Raw genomic sequence first — 27,768 nt, 5'->3', positions numbered from 1 at the left:
TGGAAACACATCCAGAGTCACTTGGATGCATTCCTGGTGCTGCCCGCCTTCGCTCTTGAACGTGTAACTCTACCTATTTTACAGTAAATTTCACCTATATTTTTGCATAGCTGACTATGCATCTGGACTGAATTCTTTCACCAAGGGCCCAAAGAACCTAGAACCAAGGAAGTGAGGGTCAGGTTTCTCATGCATCGGGCCGGGCTTCTCAGTGTGACTCTTTGGTGCTGACACTGGGAAGGCTAGTTCCTGGAGTGTTGAGGTTAGATTTCCAGGTTTCCACTGTCAGGCTGAGGCTATGAACCTGTGTTTTCCTGGTGTTCATGACCTGCTACCGGGGCTGGTGGGCTTGGAATTGTTCCCACACATGCGGACTTCATGCCTGCCTCTGGTGAAGCAATGTGGAGTCAGTGTGAAGTTTCAGGCAGTTGTGTTGTGAAGCCTGCGGCTTGCTGTCTCTCCCCTGGACTCGTGTAGCATTGTGTGCCAGCATGTGTTCCTAGGCTCTTGCATTTTTGTTCTCTTCTGTCACTTCGAGGAGTAATGCTGCTTTTGGACACACGCACACAAAAGACAAATGGTAGCAGCTCCACTAATGTCATCAGGCCACTCGCTTTTGTTTCTGCATGGAGAAGTGGTGACGCCTGGTTTCTGGGCCGACAGGCTGCTGTAAGCACTTGGTGCATATTAGACGGCTCAGGCCAGTTCGTGCTTTGGGAAAGGACTGTCAGGCGCCCGTCCTCGGATACTTGACAGGATACAAACTGCATAGTGTGTAGTAGCAGGGCAGGCGTCCGAGTTCCGCATCAGTTACAGGAAGAGCAGGGAGCCCAGCAGGAGGGCCCGCAGCTAACCCTCACCCTCACCCTCACCGCCCAGATGTGGACTCGGATCCCCAGGCTCCAGGTGGAGAAAACGGGGCACCTCCCTGCTCCCCCACCAGGTACAAAAATGCATCACCCGCACCCCCTGGTTGAACTGTTTCAGATGGGCTCTTTGGCCCTAATCTGCCTTGTAGAGTTTAAAACAGCAGAAGTCTAGGCCATGCCTGATCCCAGTCCTAGTGTTGTGTCCAGATCGCGATGTCCCAAAGACCACCAGGAGACCGTTTTCGATGTAAGCACACGAGGGTCGTTTATTTAAGCTTAAGCAGGGACTCTCAATTGTCACCGACGCAGCGGATCGAGATTGAGAGCCCCGAGCCTCAAAACTAGCAGGGTTTTTATTGAGAATACAACAAGCTTTGGTTATTAGTAGCCAGGTGATTGGTTAATATTCAATACATATGAAGTGTAGGGTTTTGATTGGTTAGGCTTAGGGGGGGTTAAGGGGGTTATGTATAGATTTTTGCAAGGGAGAAGGGGGCAAAGGTTAGTGGTCGACTGTCATAAGCTGATGGTTAGCAGATCCACTGACTAATGGTCACATCTATCTTTTGTGGGCAGTTAGCCATTAACTGTTTACCTTATAGATAGTGTGTCCGGAATGTCTTTCCTGAGTACACAGATGGCTGGGTAATAAACTTAGGAATTTTGAGTGGATAAGCACAAATTTGAGAGAACAAAGGAGACAGCTCCAAAATGGAGTCACTCTGGCTCCACATTCCCCCCTTCTCAGGGTGCTGTAGAGGGCCAATCATGGGCCTCTGGGGGTTAATTCTGTCAAATCAATAGGTATTGGCTGGTATTGGGACCTGAGTACCATTAACTGAACAGCGTTAATTCGCTTTTTAATGAACGAAACTAGTCTATTAAGTATGCAAGGTCTAAAGGTTAATAGTAGCAACACGATAAGCAAGGGGCCCAACAGGGTAGAAATTAGGGTAGTGAGCCAAGGGGAAGAATTAAACCAAGATTCGAACCAGGTTTGAGATTGTTCTCTTTTTTGTTTACGTTTGGCGATATCTTTTCTAACTTTAGCCATGGATTCTTTGACTACTCCTGAATGATCTATATAGAAACAGCATTCTTTACCTAGTGTAACACAGAGTCTTCCTTGTTGAAGGAAAATTAAGTCCAGCCCCCTTCGGTTTTGGAGGACTACCTCTGCTAGTGAAGTTAAAGACTCTTGGAGGTGGGAGATGGAGCTTTTTAGCCTTTCAATATCTATATCTATGGCTGTCCTTAAGTCATTATAATATTTATTGTGTATTAGTAGCGATGAAACTCCCGTTCCTGTCCCAGCTAGTCCTAATCCTAAGAGAACGGTCAAAGTAATGGCCGTTACAGGTTCTCGCTTAACTCTGACCTGGGTTTTAGCCAGGCGGCTGGGGATGTCTTTTTCTGAGTGATATAACAACCGGGGGACTAATTGTACAAGTACACAGAAATCTCTTGTTTGTTTTAACACTAGCCCATGTACACAAGGGGTAAGTCCAGAGGAACAGGCCCACCACCCGTCATAAGGGGGAATGAGATATTTAGGCCTAGGTCTAAGGACGGTTTTGTTACAAAGGTGTTGGTGGGAGGCTGGGACACTGTCGACACAAGTTCTTTGCCCAGTTACTGATTGTAGGGTCAGCCTAGCTGTCCCTTTTTGTTGCCATTTACATTGAGTCGGGCTGTCTGACTTAGTGAAATTGTCTAGATAAGCTACTGCTTTATAGTATGGGGGCTTAGTATCATAACATAGCCAGCAGGACTGAGTGAGGTCTGGCCTAGATGCATTTAGGGCTTTAAAGGTGTGAACCATCAGTTCCCAAAGGGGGTCCTGGTCCCGGTTATGATCGACTTTATCAATCTGGGTGATCATTTGAATCAAGGGCGGGGATGTGGAAGCGGAGGTTAAGTCTGATGGCCGTACGGAGGCGTTTGGTTTTGGTGACATAGGCGAGCTTTTTGGGGGAGGGGGCTTAATAGGTCTGAAAGGGGCTATTGGAGCTAGCGCCAAGTTTGGCCCTATCAATTGGGGAGACCCTATGGTGAGCGGCTCTGCCTTCAGTTTTATAGTGAATAACAACCCGGTATCATAACCATCTTGATATAGACGGAGTCCCCAAGTCTGGCCTGTTTTTCATTTAGTGTACCTTTTACCTGAATCCGTGAATGAAAGTCTGACCGGGTTACAGAGGAACCCGGTACAGGGGCCACTAAGAACTAAGAAATTACCACCCTTTTGATTTGTCTGCAGGCCAGGGGGCCCAGGGACTCTTTTTAAAGAAATAAAATCGTCTTTGACAGGCGGGGCCCAGGAGACGGTGCCCTTGGACTCACATCCCCATTTGGCACAATAGAACTGGTCAGGTCCCCCGCACTTGTTTATCTGAGACTGTGTGCGCCTTTTTCTCGGACAAACATAAAAGGGGGTGCTTTGTAGGATGTTTTTATCAAGAGAATGGCTACACCCAGGGTCAAGTCTAGGAGGGGCCATGGGTACTGGAGCCATGGGCAGGGATGTTTTATTAGTATTACATTGGCCTATGTCTTTTTTACATATTGGCTCTCCTCTAGGCCCGATTTTCCAGTTTCCAGTGTTCTAAGTCCCTGTGGCGAGCGAACACAGGTCAAAGTCTAGGTCTGGCCACCAGGTAAGTGGTGGAGCCACTTCGGATGAACTATTAACAATGTTGTCCGTAGACGTACTAATGATCATCCAGGTTAAATTTAAGGGAGCATATGGGTTTTGTCCTCCTAGTGTCGGTGTCAAAAGTACAGTTACCATAATCACGATCGTCGACGACGTAGCTTGAGTTTGAGGGGACTGTCTTGGTCTCTGGACACCTGCCATGATGGAACGAAGTCTTCTAGGACAGTGTGAGGATCTGCAGGGCAAACGTGGGTGTAGTGTACCCACGAAGCAATCCCGTCGACCTTGAGAGCAGTGGGCGTGGTCAGGACTGTGACGTAGGGTCCTTTCCAACGGGGCTCAAGGTCTTTCTGCCGGTGTCTCCGAACGAAGACCCAGTCTCCAGGTCGGTAGCGATGGGGCTCAGGAGGTGGTCCGGTCTGGTATAAGGCTTCTAACTTAGGCCAGATGTCTTTGTGTACACTTTGGAGGCTTTTTAAAGAAAGTAACAACTTTTGGTCATCAAATTCAACAAGTACATTTGAGTGAAGGTTGGGGATAATGGGAGGGGGAATTCCAAACATGATTTCAAAGGGGGTCAACCCCATTTTATAGGGTGAATTGTGCACCCTATAAAGGGCGAAGGGAAGGAGAGTCACCCAGTCACCGCCAGTCTCTAAGGTTAATTTAGTTAAGGTCTCTTTTAAGGTTCTATTTATCCTTTTTACCTGTCTTGAGCTTTGGGGTCTGTATGCACAATGTAATTTTCAATCTGTCCCCAACACCTGTGTTAAGGTTTGACTCACCTTGGAAATGAAGGCGGGTCCATTATCTGATCCTAGCATTACTGGAAAACCGTACCTTGGCAGGATGTCTTTTAGCAGCTTTTTAGTCACACTTTGTGCTGTCTCGTGTTTGGTAGGAAACGCTTCTGTCTATCCTGAAAAAGTGTCTACAAAAACTAACAAGTATTTATAACCATACCTTCCAGGTTTTACCTTGGTGAAGTCTAATTTCCAATAGGCTCCAGGTCGGCTTCTCCTCAGCCTATTTTCTGGGTTGGCCCTATTGTGGGTGGCATTTGTCAATTGACAGGCTTTGCAGGTAGCAACAATATGTTCAATTTTAGAATTAGCATCACGGATCTTAATTTCAGCATGTCTCAGGAGATCTTGCATTTTTCGAGTGTCCATGTGGGTGGTCCGGTGCATCTTGGAGAGAACTTGTTCTCCCAGCGCTTTAGGCAAGATGACTTTATAATCAGAAGATTTCTACCACCCGTTGAGGCACTGAGGCATAGGTAATTGTTTTATCCAATTTAAATCTTTTTCAGTGTACTGGGGTTTTTCTGGTAGGGCTGCACTTCTCGGATCGGGCAGCTGAGTGGCCAGTGTCAGATTAATCTTTAAGGCTATTTTTCGGGCTGTCTGGTCAGTTAAATTATTTTCTCTGGCAATTGGAGTGTCGCCTTTTTGGTGTCCTGGGCAATGGATAATGGCTAATTTTTTCGGTAGCCAGAGGGCTGTTAAGAGGGCAAGGATCTCTTCTTTGTTTTTAATAGTCTTTCTTTTAGCTGTCAAGAGTCCCCTTTCTTTGTAGATGGCCCCATGGACGTGTGCAGTGGCAAAGGCATACCGGCTATCTGTGTATACATTTAACTTTAGGCCCCGTCCTAAAGTCAATGTCTTGGTCAGGGCTACGAGCTCTGCCCGTTGTGCTGAGGTCCCGGTGGGCAATGGTTCTGCCCAAATGACCTCAGTCTCTGTCACCACTGCTGTTCCTGCATACCTGCGGCCATCACGAACAAAGCTGTTCTCATCAGTGTACCAGGTGTTGTCTGCATCTGGCCATGGTTGGTCACTCAGATCTGTTCGAATTCTGTGTACCTGGGCCAGGATGTCTGTGCAGTCGTGAAGCGGAGCCTCTAAGTTCGGGTCTGGCAACAGTGTGGCTGGGTTTAAAGCAGCCGGGGCCTGAAAGACAACTCGGGTTGGATTTAGGAGTAAGCTCTGGTAGTGGGTCAGGCGAGCATTACTGAGCCATCGATCCGGAGGCTGTTTTAGGACTCCCTCAATGGCGTGAGGGGTGGTCACGCATAGTTCTTGGCCTAATGTCAACTTGTCAGCGTCTTTGACCATTAGAACTACTGTTGCAATCATTCTTAGGCACGGGGGCCATCCTGACGCAACTGGATCAAGTCTTTTTGATAAGTACGCCACTGGGCGGCGCCATGGCCCTAGATACTGGATCAGGACGCCCTTAGCGACTCCTTTGTTTTTATCAATGTAAAGGTGGAATGGCTTAGTAATATCAGGCAAGCCCAAGGCCGGTGCCGTCAGCAAGGCTGTTTTAATTTGATCGAAAGATTTTTGTAGCTTTTCTGTCCATTGAAAAGCCTGATTGTCTTTGGTTGTCTCATAAAGGGGCCTTGCGAGCTCTGTGAACCCCGGTATCCATAGGCGGCAGAAGCCCGCCGATCCCAAGAACTCTCTGACTTTCCGAGGAGAATCTGGTGTGGGTATCTTAAGAACTGTCTCTTTTCTAGCATCCGACAGCCATCTCTGCCCTTTTTTAAGCACGTACCCCAAGTAGCTTATCTCGGGTTTGTAGATCTGGGCCTTTTTGGCGGACGCCCGGTACCCCAGTTCTCTTATGACTATCAAGAGTCTCTTGGTTTCACTTAGGCAGTCTTCTCGCGTTTTAGCTGCTATGAGGAGGTCATCTACATATTGTAACAGAGTTAGTTGGGGGTTCTGGAGGCGAAACTCACCCAGGTCTTCATGTAGGGCCTCGTCGAAGATGGTGGGAGAGTTTTTGAATCTTTGAGGTAATCGGGTCCACGTCAGCTGTCCGTTGATGTCTTGTTCTGGATCACTCCATTTAAACGCAAAGATGTGTTGGCTTTTAGGTGCCAGTGGAAGGCTAAAAAAAGCATCTTTGAGATCCAAGACTGTGTACCATCGATGGCTTGGGGGAAGTGAACTCAAAAGGGTGTATGGATTAGGCACTGTGGGGTGGATGTCCATAACCCTCTTGTTTACTTTCCGGAGATCCTGCACTGGCCAATAGTCATTAGAATGAGGTTTTCGCACTGGCAACAAGGGGGTGTTCCAGGCTGATTGACAAGGCCTAAGAATCTCCTGAGCAAGCAACCTCCTGATGTGTGGAGTTATTTCTTTCTGGGCCTCTAGGGGCATAGGATATTGGCGAACTTGTACAGGATCTGCCCCAGGTTTTATTTCTACAAACACTGGTGCTCTGTGTGTAGCTAACCCCATGTCTCCAGTCTCTGCCCATGCTTGTGGGAACATGATGAGCCATTGTTCTATGTCAGGATCAGGAGGGGCCCTCTTCTGATGTAGCAGATATTTATCTTTTAGGTTTATGGTTAGTACCTGAATGGGCCTTCCCTCTTGATTAAGGACTTTTGTGCCCCCGGGTTGGAAATGAATTTGAGCCCCTAATTTAGTCAGTAAGTCTCTTTTTAATAAGGGGTAGGGGCAGTCTGGTATAATCATAAATGAGTGGGTTACTTGGCCCATTCCCAAGTCTACTGTTTTTTTTGGGTTGTCCATGAATACTTTTTCATGTCTGTAGCTCCTTGAACCCAGGAGGTCTTATCAGAAACATGGCCACATGGTTTAAGTAGGACTGAATGTTGAGCCCCTGTATCCACTAGGAACTCGATAGGTCTCCCCTCCACTTTTAGGGTTACCCTGGGCTCGGGGAGGGGTGCCGAACCCCGTCCCCCCTAATCATTTAATTCATCCATAGCCAGGATAGGGGCCTTGGGGCGTCCTTTCTGTTGTTTCTTTTTGGGACAGTCTCTGGCCCAGTGTCCATACTCTTTGCAATGAGCACATTGATTTTTTCCCAACTGGGGGCGCTCTCTGCGTCTTTCTTTGTTTTTTTCTTTCACCACAATCTTTCTTAGTCTACGTTCACGTTCCTTTTGTTCTCCCGCAGTGGCAGCCAGAAGGATCCGAGCTAAGTTTCGGGTCTGGCGGTCATCAGCTTTTTTTCGTTTTTCCTCTGCGGTTTTTCTATTGTTATATACTTTCTCTGCCACTGCCACTAAGTCCTGAATACTCTTTTCTCTTAACCTATCTATTTTCTGTAACTTTTTCTTAATGTCTGGCGCCGCCTGGTTGACAAAATGTATTATTACAGCTGCCTTTGTCTCAATTGCTTCTGGGTCCATAGGAGTGTACCTACGAAAAGCTTCCTGAATTTTTTTTTAGGAAAGCAGCAGGGCTTTCATCTAACTTTTGTTGTACATCCCCTACCTTAGCCAAATTTGTAGGCTTCCTCGCCGCTGCTCTGAGACCTCTTAATAAAGTCTGGCGATAGACTCGAAGTCTCTCCTTACCTTCTGCCGTGTTGAAGTCCCAGTTAGGTCGGGACAGAGGAAAAGAAGTGTTGATGGTGTCTGCATTGGTGGTGGGCTGACCACTGTCACCAGGAACCAATTTTCTGGCCTCATTTTGGATTCTCTCTCGTTCCTCAGTGGTGAACAGGACCTGCAGAAGCTGTTGACAGTCATCCCAAGTGGGCTGATGGGTAAACAAAACAGTTTCTAACAGGTTAATCAAATCTCTAGGGTTATCAGAGAAATTGGCATGTTGTCGGCGCCAATTATAAAGATCACTGGTAGCAAAGGGCCAGTAATGATGAGGCTGGTTTTCATGTTCATCAGGGGGTCCTATTGTTCGCAGCGGGCAGACAGTTGAATCTGCCGGTCCTGCCGGCGAGGCGGCGCGCCGGTGACGAGTATTTTGGGCGGGACCATCACGGTTGTCGGCGGCGCCCGGGGCGGGCTCCCCAGCCCCGGCTGGGGCTGGGTCACCTCCTCCAGCCTGCTGTGGCGGAAGAAAGGGGAGGGAATAGGGGGGAGGAAATATAAGATCTTCTTCGGTCCCTCCCTGGAGGACAGGGTAAAGTGGCGCGGTTGGCTTGGTTTTGGTTTGTTTTTTATCCGCGCGCTTTTTAGGAGCCTTTTCTTTGGCCGTCAGGATTAACTCTGGTTGCTGCTGCTGTGAAGGCAAAAAGAGCTTAACCCATGGGGGCGGGTTAGAAATCAGAAATTTCCAAACGGCGATGTATGGTATCTGATCGGGGGGGAGGATGGCTTTACGAACTCTGCGAATTATCTGCAAATCAAAAGTTCCCTCGGGGGGCCATCCTACCCCGAGGGAGGGCCACTCTGAGCCACAGAGGGTGATGAACTTAGTCTTCTTAATTTCTAAACTTAAGTTATGAGCGCTCTCCCTAACTTCTTTGAAATGGTCTGTTACAAGGGAAAGAGGGGTAGTCACAGTCTGTCCCATCGTCTCGGTCCAAGTCAGCACAAACAGACACACAAACGCAACAGAGAAGCACAAGGTGAGACAAAACCGTCCTCCGCGCGATCGGAGGCAATGCAAATGGGACGACGGCCTCCTGCCGTGCCGCGGGAGCGACCCGCACCGTCCCTCCAGGAGTCTCACTGACCCGTACTCTTGGGGCACTCCGTCCCCACCAGTGGAATCCGGAACGTCTTCCAGGATTCCGGGTCGGCGGCCCTTGCAGCGCGTCCGCCTAGACCGTCTGCCGACCTTTCCAGAAAATAGGCCCAGACTTTACAAGCACAAAGAAAACACTCACCAGCCGGCGTTGACCCTCCGGTACGGGAGTCCTGAAGGTCTTGGGATCCCGGACGAGCCCCCAAATGTTGTGTCCAGATCGCGATGTCCCAAAGACCACCAGGAGACCGTTTTCGATGTAAGCACACTAGGGTCGTTTATTTAAGCTTAAGCAGGGACTCTCAATTGTCACCGACGCAGCGGATCGAGATTGAGAGCCCCGAGCCTCAAAACTAGCAGGGTTTTTATTGAGAATACAACAAGCTTTGGTTATTAGTAGCCAGGTGATTGGTTAATATTCAATACATATGAAGTGTAGGGTTTTGATTGGTTAGGCTTAGGGGGGGTTAAGGGGGTTATGTATAGATTTTTGCAAGGGAGAAGGGGGCAAAGGTTAGTGGTCGACTGTCATAAGCTGATGGTTAGCAGATCCACTGACTAATGGTCACATCTATCTTTTGTGGGCAGTTAGCCATTAACTGTTTACCTTATAGATAGTGTGTCCGGAATGTCTTTCCTGAGTACACAGATGGCTGGGTAATAAACTTAGGAATTTTGAGTGGATAAGCACAAATTTGAGAGAACAAAGGAGACAGCTCCAAAATGGAGTCACTCTGGCTCCACACTAGCTGTGGGAAAATGAAACGGCCTTGGTTCCTGGGTGGGTTTGGTGAAAATGGGTCATACCCTTTACTGTATTTGTTCTCAGAACCCTTCCATGTGGGCCATATGTAGTAAAAAACCTGTGTCTCCCTATTTACAGTCAATCTGTCTCCAGACCGCCCTGTACGCCTCTGACCCAGCCACCTGCATGGCACCCTCCCCTGGCCTCTGGCCCGGAGGTCAGCAGGAGTAAGGACCCCAGCTTCCTCCCCTCCATGCCCTTCAGCAGGAAGTAGCCAAGACTGTGTGCCCCAACACCCTAAGTGATTTTAGGGTCCCAACTTGAGGGGGGATGTTAGGCCTGAGGACAAAGGGGGGCAGGGCTCCAAATCGGCACATAGTTAAGCAGGGAAACAAAGATGTCAATGTGCAACATGTTTCTCATCATTTCTTAGCTCTCAGACCAAAAGCGATGCCACAGAGCACAGTGGCTTTCAGGGCTCCTCGTTGGGCACAGACCTGGACCCGACCCCCTGGCCACCTAACCCCAGAGAAGCCGCACAGCGTTCCTGGGTGCCATAGCAACAGCCCAAGGACAGCAAGAGGGGAGAGGCTCGCTTTTTCTTTCTTTTCTCTCTCTCTCAAGACAGAGTCTTGCTATGCAGGCCAGGTTGGCTTTGAACTCATTTTGGAGCCCAGGCCGGGCTCTAACTCACTGTGATTGTCCTGCTTCAGCCTTCCAAGAGCTGGGATGTCAGGCATGCACCATCCCTACGGGCAGGAGATGTTTTTAAAGACTTCCTGCCTTTGGCCAGGACCTGGCTTACTGTTGGGAGCAATGCTACATAATTCTAGGGAAAAATCATTTGAGTAGGCCTAGTTCTGCTGCCTACAGCCCAGCTAGGACATTCCAGACATAATTGCATTTTGGCCTCTGGTCACAACTGAGACCTCAGTGATCCCCGGATGCTGCAATCTCCAGGACAAGACCACACCTGCGGGAGACAGGAGACGCCAGAGAGGAACCAAATCTTCATCTGCATAGTTCCTCATTGTTCTTAGATTTCCACAGCCCCCCAGCCTTTTGTTACACCTTGTTTATCCCAATGTGAAGTACTGAACTCTATATTTCACTTGTTACTTTTGTTTCCCCATGTGCTGAATAAAAGGTGCTGCAAGTTAGGGGGGTTTTTGTCTCTGCCGCCCAGAGCAGCACTGATCAGACCCAAAGCTCAGCTTCTTCTCAGTCTCATTTGTCTACCTTTCCTGTAATTCGCCGTGTGCTGCCATGGCTCACAGGAGACTAGGACTCACTGCAGAAGTTCTGGTAACGTCCCCTTCCCCTGTTGCCTACAGCTTACATTAAGAAATTATCTCTGTGAGCTTCCTATATGATTAGAGCCCCTGAGGAGTCACTGACCACCCAAAAAGGGCAAGGAGACATTTTGCAGTTCTAAAGCAAGTTCTAAGTAATGTTGATGAGCATCATAATTTTCCCAGTGCCCCAGACCCAAAGAGTAACTCTTGGGTGCCTAAAAAATATCCAAACTTGAGCTTGGTGCAGAAGCCTTTGCAGCATGGCCCACCTTTGTGCTCGGAAGGCACAACTCTCTCTATTGCTGCATTACTGTGGATTCCATGAGACTTCTGCACAGCTGGGTGTCGTGACTGAATTCTTTCATCGAGGGCACAAGGAATTGAGGACCAAGGAAGGCAGGGTCCCGATCCTCCCTGCGTCAGGGCCTGGCTTCCTGGTGAAAGAAAGTTTAAGGACTAGAAAGAGAGAAGTAAAAGCTCCACTTATTACATATGACTTAATTGTATTTGTAAAACCCAAATATCAGTGATTAGCAGGAATAAGCTCGTTTAATGGATTTATCTATCGCAGGTAAAGCAGATATACAAACTGTCAGATGTGGTAGTGCCTGCTTGCAATCCCCGCACTCTGGGAGGCTGAGACAGGAGGATGGCTGTGAGTTTGAGGCCAGCTTGGGCTGCACAGCGAGCTCAAGGACAGCCTGAACTACAGAGTGCGACTCGTCAAAAACAAAACAAAACAGAACAGAAAGACACCATTTCCTCCCACCCAAGTCCCTCTCGAGAACAAACATGTAGATCCTCACCCTTTGGTTCATTAGTTTTACCTGGAAGGGCTGACTCTCATACGCCCCCAGCACTGGACCGGGTGGGAGGAAACGTCTCTCAGTCTCCCAGCAACGCCCACTGTCCTCGGACCGGGACGGACACTGGACACCGTGAGCTCTGCCAGCGACCTTGCTGTGGCTGCAGACCCCTCCTGGGTTAAAATCAGGCATAGAAGTCCCAGCCTGCCACCCCGTCAGCTTGGTTCACTCTTGGCCTTACCCGCTGCTCTCTCGCAGGGCAGCAATAAACTCCTCGCTTTCCTGTATTTCTTGACTTTTGGTAAAGTCTTTCACCACCCACAGCACCGGCCTCCACGTGCTGCTGCCCCTCCCTGGCAACACCTAGTCAGAAATTCCAAATTTCCTTAGAGGCCCAGAAACCCCAGGCCACAGCCCCTGGACACGGGCCCGGCCACCCCTCCCTCCGCCAGTGGGCCTTCTTTGGCTGTGAGCAGACCGCCCCTTTCCACCTGGGTAGTGAGCCTTTCCCTGTGGGTGGGCTCCAGCTCTGTCACCTCCCCTACTGAGTGGGCCGTCGCCTTCTACCTGTATGTTGAGCCCCACCTTCCCACAGATTCGCAGGGTTCCATGAGTTTCCACCCTAAGCCCCCGACCCCAAAGGCTGCCCCCTCTTGAGAGCTCACAGTCTAGCCAAGGGATGAGGGGCTGGTGACCCTTGCTGGGTCAGCACCCGGCTCCTCAGTGACACTGGCAGAATTTTAAATTTGTAATTGGAGAGAGGCTTATGAGGGCTAGAAATTGATGATGACTCTAAAATTTATATTGAATAAGTTTTAAAACCTAGGATAGTCAAAGCAATATGAAGTAAGCAAAACAAAACTAGAGACCTTATATTAACAGATATTATTACTTATCTTTAAGTTTACAGAATTAAAACTGCGGTATTGGTGTAAAAATAGATGTGTAAACCAACCTGGCAAGAGAGGAAACACACACAGATACGGTTCCCTGTTTTGTAACATAGGAAACATTGAAAGCCACTGGGAAGGAATGGACTTCTTAGTAAATAATGCTGGGTTGATTAAAGTCACGATGAAAAATGAACTAGATCACTGAGTCACGCCAGGTACATGTTCCAGATGTACATGGGCAAGAGCTTCTAGAAGCCAACATCAGGGAATAGCTTCGGGACTTTGATGTCGACAATTATTTCTGAAATACAATATAAAAGCACAAACCATAAAGATTTATAAATTGGACTTCATTAAAATTCAAAACCTGAAAATGCAAAATTAGGAGAACTAAAGGCATTTCACAACTGAGAGAAGATGTTTGCAATGCATATTCCTAACTGACAAAGGATTTGTTTTCCCGATATCTATTGAACTCCTACAAATCAATAAAGCTGTCAATCAACTCAGATGCCCACAGAAAGATACAAAATACAAGTTGAAATCATGGAGTGATCATTACATCCCGGGCCTCATAGGAGAAATTAAAACGACTGGCAATACCAAGTGTTGGGTGGGCTGTGACCCAGTCAGAACCCTGAGGCAGGGCTGTTGGCCTTATAAACTGGAGCATCTGTTTTGGAAACAGATGCTTTAACAGCATCTAAATCTATATAGACAGACAGACGGGATTGTTGGGCCATATCTATGTATTATCTATTCATCTCTTATCTCTCCGTCATCTGTCTGTTATCTACCTATCATCTATCTACAGCCCAAGCAGCTCAGGGCAGGGCTTTTCATCATAACCTGAGCTGGAAGCAGCGCAAATGCTCACCAACGCTAGAATGGTTAAGTTGGGAGCCGATGAAAAGGTCTTATGGGTAAAAAAAAAGACGAATCTCAGAGACAATCTTTGCAGGCGCATACGAATGTAGAGTATATTTGAATCAACGTACATAAAGTTAAAAAAGAATTAAGTACTCGCGGCAGGGGCGGCAGGAGGGCGGGGCTTCCAGGAAGCGGAGGGCGCCCTGTCACCGCCCAGCCCACGAGGGTGCGCGCTGCCACCGGACCCCAGGGCTACACCACGCGCATCCTGAGGAACCGTTTCTTCTTCCTCTGTGTGGGTTTTGTTTTCTCTTCCCATTCTACTCAGGACACTTTGGGTCTCATCTACCTATTGCCTGATTTAAAAAAAAACAAAAACCTTTACCTCGTTGATATAATCATTTTTGAAAGGGCAAAGTGTTGCAAAAGCCAGACAGATTTCTTACATTTTCTAGGAGCCCAAGACAAATAGGACTACTAAGAAAACATTGTTTTGAACTACACGACAAGACAAAAAGTAGTTGCCAACTCAGCCGAAATAGCTCAGTTGGGAGAGCGTTAGACTGAAGATCTAAAGGTCCCTGGTTCGATCCCGGGTTTCGGCAACGAGGTCCTCTCTTCCCTTTTGCGTAGCTTTAACCTCTGTGTTCGCAGCACAGACTGAGAGAGCAGCCGACTCACCGGTGCCAGTAAGTAACACCCATCTGCAGATGTGGAAGTCCACAGTGCCATTTGTAAGTCAGGGGCCGCGTCCTCCCTGAAGCCTCGCCTTTCCCGGAGTGTGGACGCGGTTCCCGCGGCGCCTGGCGGGGTGCGGCGCTCGTCCAGCATGCGCGAGGCCTGGGCTACAGCCCCATTCCCTCCAACACACGCTTTAAAATAAGCGAACACGCGCTCGCCGAACCCAGGCCGTGGCACGCCCGTCGAGGCAGTAACGGGTGGGAGGCCTGACAGCTGCACGGGGCGTCGCTCCTAAACCCGTCCCGGGGCGCGGCCTTTGCGGTCCCCAGGAGGGTCGGAGCGCGGATCAACACCCGGGCGAGCGGCTGTCCTCCTGTCGCGCAGCCCAGAGCGCCCGTGGCCGCGCCCTCCCCCGAGGCGTGCGGAAGGGGATGGGCGCGCGGGTGGTCCCGGCCGAGGGCTCGGTCCCGCCGGCCCCCACCTGTGGAGGAGGACAGGGCCACGCGCGAGGGCCGGGTCCCGGGCGCCGCCGTGCCGTGCAGGGGCACTGCGGGAGCGGGGATGAGGAGGCGGGCGCGGACTCAGTTTCCCCGTGGGCCGCCCCGCCCCTCTTGGGCGCAGAACGTCAGGGTCGCCGCGGAGCCCGGCCGTGTCGGGACACACAGACGCGTCGCAGGTGCTTGGGGAGGCTGTCCCCCGTGGGACAGGAGGACTTAGGAATTCACAGCCCCGGCCCCGCGCTGGGGACTCGGCCTCATTCTACGCGGGTGCCCGCGGACCTTCGGGGCCGGATCCGAGGCCAGAACGGCTCGGCCTCCCTGGTGACGGTATCAGGTTGGGCTGGAAAGGTCCCTCCGTAAGGGCGTGTACAAGAGCCTGCTTTGATCGGAACAAGACTTCTAGATCACCTTAACAGGCGGCAGGTGGCTGGCCGGTTAGCTCAGTTGGTTAGAGCGGGGTGCTAATAACGCCAAGGTCGCGGGTTCGATCCCCGTACGGGCCACTTAAAGTTTTATTTTAGACCCCAGGCACCCGGATACACCCTTCCCACTCAAGCAAACCACGACGCAACTGTTCCTCACCTGAAATTAATTTAAACTTTTCCTCCGTCAAACTAGAGTCCTGCTTACTTTCGTTTAAAGAAAACCAAACAAAAACAAGCGGCATAGGGGCCCGCGGGCGCGTGCTCGGCAGGGCGAATGAGAGAAGGCGGGAATCCGCCGCATGCTTTTTGGTGGCACCGCCTGCCTGTATTATTTAGCGCGCGGAGTGGACGCCGCGGTGTACAGGGCCCGTGCCCTCTCTACCCGCACCCTCCGGGCCGGTGCTGCCTCCACCCGGAGCCCGCAGACCCCCAGAGGCAGGGCTCCGGCGGGAAGGACTCCTCGGGGAACAGACGGTGGGAGAGCCGCGGCCTCGAGCTCCTTCGGCGTCGGGGCTTCTCCATCTCGTCTCCCACCCAGCTCCCTTCTCGAGCCCAGGAGAGCGGGCGGTGGAAAGAGCGGTCGCCTGACGGTTCTCGGTGCTTGGGGAGCAACTCGACTCCGAAGGCAGCACCACCACGAGGTCAGTGAGCTCTGCGGAGATCGGTTCCACAGACTGAGGAAGCTAAACGTGGGCTTTGCGAGCCAGCCGGAAGTCGAGCCTGGGCCCTTCTGATCCGACTCAGGTGCGTTATCCATTGCGCCACCGGCCCACGCCCGGAAAGGAGCGTGCGAGTGCCGCTGTTTCAGCGCTGATTCGTGTTCGTACTGTGGCGGACGGGAAGAAGGTGTAACTTGGGCAGGGACAATCAAAACCTGCTCTAGAAACCATGACCAGGCTGGGCGCGGTGGCGCACTCCTGAAATCCCAGCATTCGGGAGGCTGAGGCAGGAGGATCACTGAGAGTTCAAGGCCAGCCTGAATTGCATAGAGAGACCCAGTCTAAAAAAGAAAAACAACCCAAAACAAATGAAAAAGAAAACAAAGACCGATTTTGTCTCTGAGACATCATTTGTGTGATAGGTGAATATTCATCCCTTCCAAGTAGGATTTCTGCCTGCTCTTTTTACTCCGCGTTTTGAGCTCTTTGTTCATTTTCCAGATCAATCATCTGCCCGCACCTGAATTTCATTGGCTTTTTTCTCAGCTATTCAATCAGGCAAAACAGTGGAAATGCACAGGTGCTGGAAGGAGCTTCGTCCCCGCCTGAGACCAGGCTTCCTGTGGGTTTGCCAGGTCGGCCGGAAGCCGCGTGGATCCACCCTGTGCCTCGATCGCCTCCCGTGCTCTCAAGAACGCCTGGGACCCAGGGTGTCGCTAAATCCCTCCTATTTGCAGAAGGGGGTTGAAGGGAGGGGGGAGAATGGGAAAAAAAGAAGCAAAATATATCATGTGCAGCTACAAATTCCCTATGATGAATGTTATCATTATGTGTATCTAAAATGTACCAATAAATCTCTTGCTTTAGAAGAAAATCCTTCCGGGCCAGGGATTTAGCTCAGTGGTTCCGCCGCCTTCCCTGCAAGCGCAAGAACCCAAGTTCGAACCCCGGTACCAAAAAAAAATAATAATAAAAGAAAATCCTTCCTATTTGGGTTTCACAGCACCTGAGATCCAAGCACTGAAAGTCGCCCTCTGACCCTGCTTGGAGGAATCCCAAAGGAAGTTCTTGTTTCTCTTTGGCCGAGGTCAGACCCTGGACTTAGCCACTTCATCTCAGCACATCCATTATCTGGGCTTCTGTGGAAGGAGAAATCGGGCTGGATGGGATCGGACCAGGGCCCTAGGTTCCCGGTACCCATCCGAGCGACAGGACAGGCTCGCTGGCGCCCCCTGAAGCGGTCAGGTGGAATGTAGGAAATGAGCCTAGCGGGTTTTGCGCGCGGGTGAAATTAAGTCGCAACAGTAAACTTTGGGATCCAGATATAAAACGCAACCGCTGTGAGCAGGATTTGAACCTGCGCGGGGAGTCCCCATTGGATTTCGAGTCCAACGCCTTAACCACTCGGCCATCACAGCCCTGCTGAGCAGTAGTGTCCTTGATGGGTTGAGACCAACACGGAGCATCCTCCACGAAGCCCCAAGGCAGGGAGACGCAGCAGAGGCCGTGGCAGAGAGGGTCCACGGTGTGGCAGGCGGAAGGCGGGAAACAGCCTGCCCTTCCTGTTCATCCCACGAGGCCACCTGCCTTTCGGGTGGTGCCACCCAGCACTATGGCAATTCCAATCAGCGGACTAATTCAGTAATCACGCACTCCTAATCCCAGCGTCACATGACCTAGACTCAGCCACCTCTGAAAAGCCCCACCTATGACCACAACAGGGTTTGGGGGACATAGAGACACAGCCAAGACAAGACAATCACAGTGAGGCAACACCTGTGACTTTAGATTTCCCCCATTCTGCAAGCATGAGGGAATTCTCTTTGTTCTGCCTTCAGAATATACCCAGATGTGACAAACTTCTCACCAGTGTAACCCTTGGACTTAACAGACTTGTGGTATGGCTTTGGTCAACAATCAGCATCTCCTTTCATCTGAGTCGATGCTGGGGTTCTTGACTTGGGTTTCCAACCACAGCTGGTATCACGGGCTTCTAGTTCTTATTTGGACATCCTTGTAGACACTAAGTGTGTTGTTGCCTCAGGGCCTTTGCACGAACGCTCCCTCTGCTTGGAAAACCCTTGCTTTAATATATGTATGGTTCAGTCCCTTACCCAATATTTTATCAAGTATCACCTGATCAGTGAAACACAATTATATCTAAAATTAATTTCCCTCATTCTAGCACCTTTCCTCCCATTTTTTGGTTTTCCACCATATCACTTATAATCATTTTTTTTTTTTTGGTACTGGGGGTCGAACTCAGGACCTTGCACTTGTGCAGCAGGCGCCAGAAGCACTGAGCTAAATCCCTGGCCCTAACCATTTTTAAACATAGCAAATAACACTGGAGCATTGTCTGGCTCCACGTGAAAAGGCAGGACTTCATGAGCGCAGGGACCTTGCTTACTGCTAGATTCCTAGAACCCACAAGAGGGTCTAGCAGGTGGATGAGATGCCGCAAGTATGTGTTGGAAATACACAAAACGCACTCCCTTATGTCACCTTACATGAGGAGATAAGATCCAGGGAGCCCACTGAGCTCCCCAGATCACAACAGAAAGTGGAAGTGGACACCTGTGTTAGGACCTATCTGGGCTCCCCGAGGTGCCTCAGGGCCAGGAAGCAGGTGGAGGGAGGCCAGGGTGGAGGTGGGATTGGGCTGTAGTGACAGTGGCAGGGAAGAGTGGTTCTGTTTGCTAAACCGGGCACCCTCCACCCAGAGGACCTGCACCTCACCAGGGCTTTTCTCATGCCCTTTTCTGATGCTCCTGGGCAACAAGCTCAGGATGTGGCCCCAGTGGGCAACATTGCTGGTACTCATTCTGGGAGGTGAAATTCCCAGCCCTTCTTTTCCCCTGAATTGTGGTTCCCCCTTTTCCTTCGGGGTGGGGGGGCAGAACCAACAGCCGCACAGGGTTTTCTCCTGCTACTCCGTGTCCTATTCATCTCTAGAAATGGACTTCCTCTGCCTCTCCCTCCACTGTGAAGTCACCTTCACACCCCTGTGTCTGTCCCTTCTGTCCCAGAAAACTGCACTAGCAGACCCTTCAGCTCTGACACATGGGAGTACAAGTACTTGCTGCAAATCCTATAGCTTGAGAGCTCTCAGCTCGTTCAGGTCATGAGGCCTCCACTGCTCAGCCTCTGAGTCGGTACAGTAGATAAATGACTGAACAACAACAGCACTGACTCCTGGCTTGCTTTGTTAGCTTATGTTTGAAAAATTGCTAAACACTTGATTTAATCAAGCTAGAAGCAAATGGCAGCTGTTACTGTTGTTCTAGTGATTTATTTCCCATTATTAATTTAAAATGCATGAAATGGGAATTGCAAAGGTAAGACGTTTGGGAATTTGAGAATTCAACAGCATCAGTCCAGTAGGGTACTAAAGAACAACAGCCAGGAGTACTTCCGTCTGGACCTCGGGCACTTCCTGCTGCTCACCCGGTGAGGAGCTTCAGCTCAGGGCTTAGACCTGCGTTTACCAGGATCCACGGGGGCCTGTTGCATGTGAGGTGTTGTGCAAGGTGCAGTGTGTGCGCTGGTGACCGAGCACAGACAGTGCCAGCCCGGGCACCTTCGGACAGACTTCATCCAGTCCCCACCCGGTGTCCCAAGGGAAGGAACAAAGGGGTCCGCGTAGGGAGCCAGGAGGCCTTTCCTGAAGAAAGAGTAGTTTGGCTGAGAAGAATCGAGAGAAGAGACAACCAGAAGAAGGAAGCACCAGGCTTCCCAGCCAGGAGGGACCTTATTTGCAAAGCCTCTTGGGGAGAGGGGGACGGTGCAGACCCCAGACCCGAGCTCCATCCTGGGGCACAGGCGGCAGAGACCGAGGCTGGGAGCTGGGAGCTCACGCCCTGCACGCTTCAGGCGGTTGTGTGTGATGGGCGTTGCGGCATGTAAATCCTGCGGAGCGTGAGGTGCAGACGTGCTCTTCTGCCCCCAGTCCTGCTCCGACACCCCGACTCTGAGGTCAGTGCGACTTCACCCCTGCGGACGTCATCCGGCTTCCTTGAATCGGTTCTGGAGGGTTCGCTCTCTCTCCGAGGGTCGTGAGTTTTTAGCCGCTAGTGGTGAAGCTGACCTTGGGCACGTCTGCATTTTGGGTCCCATCCTGAGGCCCAGGCTGTCATCCTGCGATCGCTTGGTGCTGGCTCTGGAGAAAGACCACGTCCCCGAGTGGGGTGAGGAGGTGACAGGGCCTCCGACCCGAGCGCGGCTGGACTCGCGGCGTGGGGTCCGAGCCCGTCCCGCGGCTCACTTCAGGGCCGCTGCGACCGCCGGCGCTGAGCCATCCCTCGGCCAGACAGCCCGTCAGCCGGCGGACCCTTCCAGACCCCAGCTGGCCTCTTGTGTAATTCAGGAGCAGGTCCCGGGGTGCGGACCACGAGGACGGGTCTGGGGACATCACACAGATCTCCGTGCCGCGACGCCGGGACAGTCCCCGCTTCAAACTCCTAAAAGGCGCAGGCAAGTCCGGTTACAGGACGCGGACATCGCCACGAGAGTCTCAGATGGAGCAAAAACCTCCGGCAGAGTGTTTCCGCCCGGTTTCGAACCGGGGACCTTTCGCGTGTTAGGCGAACGTGATAACCACTACACCACGGAAACCACCTAGCAGGTCTGCTTCCCTCTCATGATAGAAATAAATTTTCTTTGACGTCAATGGCGGAGAAACTAATTTACTTTTTCCTTCAGAAAAATATGCCTGTGGTGCTGTTGTCCAGGGTGCAGAGCGCCTTTGGAGACTCCCGGTCCCCGAGGAGGAAGCCTTCCGGGAGGAAAGAGACTGCGCCGAGCCTGGATGGATGCAAGGAGGAAGGTCGGAGAGGGGTTGGAGCGGAAACAAGGGAGTGGAGGATCCAGAGACCTGAGGTCAGGGCGGTAAATGCGAGCTCCAGGGCTGGGCAGAAACTGGAGAGGTTGGGCATTAGCCTTCAGTCAGCAGTGATTGACCTGCATTAAGATACACAACCTGACACGTGCGGACCCATGGGGAAGGAAGAATCAACTCCCTCAGCAAACACCAGCTAAGAGAAACACAAAGAAAATTACAACTACTCGAAACTACATCGGTATGGTTGAAGCCGAAGATAAAGAAAAACATTTTAAAAGCAACTGCCGAGGAAAGATATTACATTTTAGGTAGTGAAAAATTAAAATTGACTAATAAATATTAATTCAAAGGAGGGGTGAAGGAACAAAAGAAACAGGTAAGTTCCTTCAGGGACAAACAAAGCAAGGAAGAACAGATACACCGCTGGGCTTAAATCCAATCATAAATAAGTGTGTCCAACGTAAATGTGTTAAGCCATTAAAAGGCAGAGATTGTCAGGCTAGACAGTAAGTGAAATAAAAAGAAACAGGGCCACTGTTTTTCTTCCAGAGGCACACTAAAAATAGCAGAGATGGACAAGGACATGCCAAGAGCACACCCTGGTGAGAAAGCTGGCAGAGATACATTGATATATCCGAGTAGAAGTCCAGGCAAAACGCAAGACCCCAGACGAGGAGGAGCATTACATAATGATGAAATGACCAATTCCACAGGAAGACATTCATTCTTATATGAAGAAAATTAAAACCAAGAATAAGAATCACCAGCATCATGGTTGGCGATTTTAGACACCTCTGACTAGCTGATGAGCAGCCGAAAGAGGAAACAACTAGGAATATAGTAAACTCGAAGCATGGCTATTAACCACCAATCTGACCTAGGTGGCATTTATATTCACATCCAAATGCTGCAGAATACACATTATTTTCAAATGTGTGTGGAGAATTCACCAAAATAGGGCTATAACACAAGTCTCGATAAATTTTAAAGGATTAAAATCATTACAAAATATGATTTCTGACAACACAAAGTGGAAGTCAATAACACAAAGACAGGTAAAACATTCTCAGGTTTTGGAAGGATAAACACTACATTTCTAAATAAACCCCAAGTGAAGTAAAAGTGCGATGGGAATGCACACAAATGATGTTCTGTAGGTGAAGTCAGCCTCCGTGGATCTGAGGTGGATGGAGACTCCCACTCTTGCAGGCGGCAGGAACAGCAGCAGGTTGTTGTGAGGTTGCCGTGATGAATGCTGATGGCCCAAATAGGGAGAAGAGAAGGATGGGGAGAGGCCCACACACAGGCTGCAGGGAGACCAGCAGACTGCAGGATCCCAGGGGCAGACATGGAGGAGACCAGTGCAACCCAGTTTCTGACCGGAATGTTGGAGTTCAGTCTGCGGTGGGCCTTGGTAGGGATGCCTGCAGGAAACCCAAGCGCAAGCGTGCAGAGGACCCTAACACTGGCCATGCCCCAGGCAGGCTGTGAAGACCTAGCCTCACAATTCACGTGTTTGTAGAAGTGACCCTGGTACCATGCCTGCCTTGCAAGGTCCTGCCGAGGGCAGAGTAACTCGAACCCAAATTCTGTTCCCACAACTAAAACCTTCAGACTAGGAGGACAGTGTTCTAATTACAGCCATACATTTTGTCTATTCGGTTGCTAATTTGAGGATGCTTTGTCTTGTCCTTTAGGAGCCTTGTTTACATTAATTTCCACAGAAACTGCACGTAGCTCACCTTTACCCCAATTGATTGCCAATGAAAGTCAGTGCCTGGGACTGGCCAGGGCCTTTGTCGGTCGCACCGGCACCGGTCGTCCTGGCGCCCGCTTTCTCTCTCCTAGTTCTGTCTCTCAGTGTATTCTTTTTCTCAGGCCTGCATCACACATTGGGCAGGTGGGGACTGGAACCTGACTACAGGGGTCGCTGGCAGAAACAGAAATATGAGTTTGAGGCTTGGCAGAGACTTCATGTAGACACGGTTGGGAGGGTGTCAGCTCCAGACAGGCTGCCAAGGGCCATACGCTGGATGAAGAAATTCTGAGAGGTGCTGGAAGGATCAACTCCTTCCTTACCAGTCCTGGGACTGGCATCTTCCTCATGTGGTCACGGTTCACTGTGGACTGAGCTGTCTGTGCAATGGGGGATGCCCAGCTTTGAGCGATGCCCGTGTGCAAATGGGGTGACAGCTTTGGCCGCAGTCTCAGAGCCAAGGAGGAAGCAGGGCAGGGAGCGGGGACAGAGGTGCCGGGAGACCTCCACAGCCTGCCGAGTGGGAGCGTTTGCAGCTTTCTGTAGCTTTGTTGCCAAGTTCACCTCACTCACCTAAGGCTCCTTGCCTGAACACAGGTGAAAATACCTCCAAGTATTACCACCATTTCTCTCTCCTCAACATTTTCCCTCATAGCTGTGCCTTACTGTTCACTTTTTTAGGGACATCAAAATCATCTCACCCAAGTTTATCCAGTGCCAATATTTGGAATTAATACTTGGGCCTGAAGGAGAAAGAACCACATAACTAGCCTCAGGTGACTCTAGGCCCACTTTAAATCACAAAAAGCACCTCACTGCCTGGGGACCACAGCCCAAATGGCATGTGGTCCCTGAGAAACCAGGCTCTGTTTGAATAAACAATATGTAAGTCGGGAAAGAAATAGTATTTGATTATGGAGAAGTCCTTTAACCAAAGACACAACGGTAGAAGTCTAGGCTTTGTTTGAAAATTGTTTGATAAAGGAAAGCACCTTCATCACCTAGTAGTTCGGGGCTGAGTGATGTTACTACATTATATTCTATTACATTACATTATGTTACATTATATCCAGCGCCCCGACCTCCCACATGCTCAACAGAGACTGAGCAATCTGTTGAGCGATTATGGTAAGGAGCAAGAAGCTGTTTGAGATGCAATCCATTGCTTGAAAAATTTTGTACGCATCATTGTGACGGTACAGTGAGTGTTGTGTGTCTGACACATAATTTGAAGATATACCTTAGAATGTCCAAAGAAACAGAAGATAAAACATGTGCTAACAGCAAAATACAAAACATCATTTCTGACTTCAAACTTCCCAATCCTAGTCCTTTCTTTTTAACTTTTTCTAGGCACTGTGCATCGTTCCTCAAAGCTATTGATAGAAGTATACGTGTACAAGGCAATGAAAATTAGAAACCACCAGTTATCCATTTGCTGGTCCATGATAAAAACATTAAGTGCCAACTTTATTCCAAATGCGTTGCAGCTGGTGAGGTAGCAGAAATGATTTCTTTTCAATAGTGAAACACCTGAAAGGGTCTATTTCTAAAGCTGTTCTTTTTCCATTCCTTGTTCTCAAACAGCAAGACAGATTTCATCAGGGCTGACACGTTGCACCAGACAGAATTTCAAAAGGGACACCAGACTACCACCCTACAGGCCCCGCTGGGATTTGAACCCAGGATCTCCTGTTTACTAGACAGGCGCTTTAACCAGCTAAGCCACGGAGCCAGCCCTGAGACAGCAGATCGTTGTGGGCTCTTTGAACATGATTTTGCACTCTACAAAGCAACAATTCTGGAAATTAGTATCACCTGACTTGAAAACAAAAAACTCAGCTACCTCCATAGAACGCGGAGAGCTTTCCATTTTAGGGATGAGTGTAGACCATGCTCTAGGGAATCGGATCCGCGGGGAATGAGTGGCCACCACCTTCGAGCGCTCTGCCCACGCGTGCCCGCGTCTAGCGTGGAGACCAGCGCCGCCTGTCAGTCGTTGCCGAGAGTTCCCAACCAGGAACCGGGCAAACCGTTCCAGGCCTCGAGGAGCAGCACCGTAGCAGAGGAGGGGCCGGGCCTGGATCTTAGATCCGCAGAGGAAGCAGCGTTCTCTCGCTCGAGAGACGGGAAACCAACAGGGTCTGAAGGGTAGAAAGACTCGTTAAGGTGGCCGGTTAGTTCAGTGGGTTAGAGCGTGGTACTAATAACGCCAGGATTGAGGGTTCGATCCCCGTACGGACTAGCTCTATATGTCATTTTGTTCTTCCTGGTTACTGTAGGGGGACCCCTCGGGCCACCCTGTCTGTCCCCACCGACCAGGCTGCGCAGTTCCTGTCTCTGAGGGAGGTTTCTTGGAGTGAAATACCGAGTTCTTTGATTATTTCATTCCACCGAGAGATGCTTCTAGTTAAAGACAGTAATATTTAAAAAGAAGAAAGAAAAGTTTAAGAATGACACAGATCTTGCTTGGATGCACGCAACATTTATTCCTGCACGAAAGCTACATAGTTTAAAATATGTATTTCTAAGGTCTTCTTAAATTATCTGAATCCTTAAATTCTCTGCCTATGCACCTGCTTGGCTTTCGCAGACACATGTACGTATTCATCTTGACTCTTACTTTTTTTCTTTCTCACGCAGAAGGGCCCTAGTTACTTTCTGTTTTGCGCTTAAGGAACTTGGGTTCCATTTGGCCGTTTGCTGTGGCGCTGCTGGGGCTGGAACCCAGGGCCAACTGCTGGCCAGGCACAAGGAGCTGACATGATTTTAGTCACTCGACTTTGTTCTGGACACAGTTTCTCCTTGCTTCTGGAGCAGTAAGAAAAGCCACAACAGCTGCCCTTGTGTCGGGTGCCAAAGAAAGCTGAGAAGTGACACGGCCGGCGCGTGGGTGTCACGCGGGTCCCCGCGGACGCAGGATGAACTCTGACCCCAGTTCGGCTCCGGAAATCCGCGTCTCCGCCCGCCTCGGCCTCCCTGCCCTCCTCCTCCTCCTCCCGGCTGCCGGCTGGGGCGGGGCCGTCCACACCGCTCTGTGGGCCGGGGGCTCCGGACTGCCCCTTCCTCCTCCCTAACCCTGAAGCGTTCTCTCCCGGTTCCTGCTGTCACTTACGGTGTCCAGAGCGCTCGTCGCCTTGAAGACTCCTGGCCTGGGCCTCGCTCTGCCCGCCGCTCGGGTCGCGGTTTTTGGGATGGTTTCCAGGGTCTCACTCTGTAATCGTGTCTTCCACGCTTTCTTGCAACCTCTTTATGGGCCAAAATGTAGACCGGTGTTTTCCACCTTCCGTTAGCTTGGCTCGCAGTGACGCGCGCTAGACCTTGGGCTCGGGGCACGCGTCTGAGCGCGTGCGTTTATAACGAGGTTTTCCTACTGCATCCGCTCCCGCTCCAGGCCCTCAACGCGGTTCTCGGGAGGCTCAGAGGCAGACCCTTGGAGGGTTCTCTCCTGAGCGCCCTGCGTGCTTCCTGGCTGCGCCTAAGAACGCGAGTCCATGAACCTGAGGACTCCTCGATCTCTGAGGCAAGGGCGGCAGTCGGGGCAGATCCGTGCGTATTTGCTGGGCAGGCTGGGCGGAGACCAGGACTAAGCCTCACAGACAGGATCACAGAGAATGAAGGGGCAAGGATGTGTGCGTGGTGGGGAGGGACTGCCTTCGAACGGAAGAACAAAGGAAACAAGGATTAAAATATCAATACAGTATGCTTAGAAGAAGACACGGGCCAGACGTGGTTGCGCACACCTGTGATCTCAGCACTCAGGAGGCTGAGGCATGCGGATCACTGTGAGTTCAAGGCTAGCCCGGAGTACATAGGGAGACTGTCTCAAAAATATAAAATAAAGGGGCTGGGGATTTAGTTCAGTGGTTCCAGCGCCTGCCTTGTAAGCACAAAGTCCCGAGTTTGATCCCCGGTACTAAAATAATAAATAAAATAAGACAGCGTGGAAATATTTTTTAAAAAATAGAAAGAGGGAGGGGTATAATTCAAAGGCAGAATACTTACCTAGCACACATGAGGCCTGGGCTTCCATCCTCAGCACCCCAAACAAAACCAAACCCCAAACAAAAACTATTGGGAAGGATTTCACACTTTAGTTCATTTTACTTTCCCAATTGTGCTGGATATGTCTTTTGACATAAGATCCAAAAGATTGTTCATTTTTTCTTTTACTATTTCTGAATTTAGCTTCTCCCCTTTTTTTCTGTACAGGTATTGTATTATAGAGGACTATCATCAAAAGTTTGCAAAATATGGCTAAGTAACTGCGCGTGTGTGTATTTCCCCCACTTCCCCGAGGTGGACACTATCAACCTCATCTTGCTGCATGTACACTTGTGCTGTGTGTACATTTCAAAAAGGAGCTAACATTCCACACAAACATTGCTGTGCCCTCATTTATAACTTAATGTTATTTCTTGAACATTCCTACTAAAAGATAATAGATGGCTAATTGCAATCTTTTTTTTAATATGGAGGATCAAACCAGGGCCTGTACATGCTCGGTAAGAGCTTGACCCCTGAGCCGCATCCCAGCCTCAACTCTCGAAGAGGCTCGGATTGTCACAGACGCTGCACAACACAACCAAGGCCGTGCAAACAAACCCTCCCCCAGGGGCCTGCTCCCGTTTCAGACACAGCCAGAAACTCTGCTGAGGAGGGCTGGGCCGTCCTCCCCGCGCTGGTGTCCCCGGTGGAGCCAGGCTTTTATGAGTTCGAGCCTCCGGAAGCGACGAGGGGGTCCTCGGAGGTGCGGCGGTCTTGGAATTGAGACGCCTGGCGGGCGAACAACTCCTTGGGCCACGAGGGTGGTTTGCCGCACACTGGCCATCTGCGAGGACTGAGCTAGGAAATGACTCGCAGAAGTAGCTTGTTCAGATTTAAAGTGTTTACGCATGGTTTCTGCGCCTGCCTTGCAAGCGGAAGGACCCGAGTTCGATCTCCGGTACCCCCCCCCAATAAAATGTTTACGCAAAACGATGGGCAAACAGGAACGTAATCAATCACGTGGCTTTCAAGGTTGGTAGCGTGTTGGGGCCGAGCGCAGAGAGAAAAGCAAGTGTACCGAGAGTGGGGTTCGAACCCACGCGGGCACTAGCCCATTGGATCTTAAGTCCAACGCCTTAACCACTCGGCCATCCCGGTACCCGAGGTTCTTGCGCAATCATCTCCATTTTGTGCTGAGCGCGGGGAAGCGCGAATCTCCCCTTCCACGGAATTGCGTTACGAGACGAGGAGCAGGAGGAGGCGGAGGCGGACAGAGAAACTACCGCTTTCTGAGAGCGTTTTCCGG

The 27,768-nt window shown here is 50.4% G+C and overlaps 1 protein-coding gene and 6 non-coding genes across 7 annotated transcripts; 2 read left to right on the top strand and 5 right to left on the bottom strand.

The window, feature by feature from the left end:
* Positions 1 to 1,108: 1,108 nt before the first annotated feature.
* Positions 1,109 to 9,980, bottom strand: LOC147826149 (uncharacterized). The gene is made up of 2 exons (XM_087181108.1): positions 7,874 to 9,980; positions 1,109 to 6,426 (listed from the first exon to the last, which is right to left on the bottom strand). Exons 1-2 carry the CDS (start codon positions 8,829 to 8,831, stop codon positions 6,347 to 6,349), a joined length of 1,038 nt encoding a protein of 345 aa, XP_087037234.1. The 5' UTR covers positions 8,832 to 9,980; the 3' UTR covers positions 1,109 to 6,346.
* Positions 9,981 to 14,146: 4,166 nt separating this feature from the next.
* Trnaf-gaa (transfer RNA phenylalanine (anticodon GAA)) lies at positions 14,147 to 14,219 on the top strand. The gene has a single exon. It is a non-coding gene; the product is annotated as a tRNA-Phe (tRNA).
* A 1,005-nt stretch (positions 14,220 to 15,224) lies between these two features.
* On the top strand, positions 15,225 to 15,298 carry Trnai-aau (transfer RNA isoleucine (anticodon AAU)). Its single transcript has one exon. It is a non-coding gene; the product is annotated as a tRNA-Ile (tRNA).
* Positions 15,299 to 17,215: 1,917 nt separating this feature from the next.
* Positions 17,216 to 17,297, bottom strand: Trnas-cga (transfer RNA serine (anticodon CGA)). Its single transcript has one exon. It is a non-coding gene; the product is annotated as a tRNA-Ser (tRNA).
* A 3,123-nt stretch (positions 17,298 to 20,420) lies between these two features.
* Trnav-aac (transfer RNA valine (anticodon AAC)) lies at positions 20,421 to 20,493 on the bottom strand. Its single transcript has one exon. It is a non-coding gene; the product is annotated as a tRNA-Val (tRNA).
* Positions 20,494 to 24,136: 3,643 nt separating this feature from the next.
* Trnat-agu (transfer RNA threonine (anticodon AGU)) lies at positions 24,137 to 24,210 on the bottom strand. Its single transcript has one exon. It is a non-coding gene; the product is annotated as a tRNA-Thr (tRNA).
* A 3,327-nt stretch (positions 24,211 to 27,537) lies between these two features.
* On the bottom strand, positions 27,538 to 27,620 carry Trnal-uaa (transfer RNA leucine (anticodon UAA)). Its single transcript has one exon. It is a non-coding gene; the product is annotated as a tRNA-Leu (tRNA).
* Between the last annotated feature and the right edge of the window lie 148 nt (positions 27,621 to 27,768).

The sequence above is a fragment of the Heterocephalus glaber genome, unplaced genomic scaffold (assembly GCF_053883595.1).
Source record: "Heterocephalus glaber isolate CG9 unplaced genomic scaffold, H.glaber_assembly_v1.0 deba00001472, whole genome shotgun sequence".
NCBI lineage: Eukaryota > Metazoa > Chordata > Mammalia > Rodentia > Bathyergidae > Heterocephalus > Heterocephalus glaber.
The sequence above is the reverse complement of the archived record's forward strand: the minus strand, read 5'-3'. Positions and strand labels throughout refer to the sequence as shown.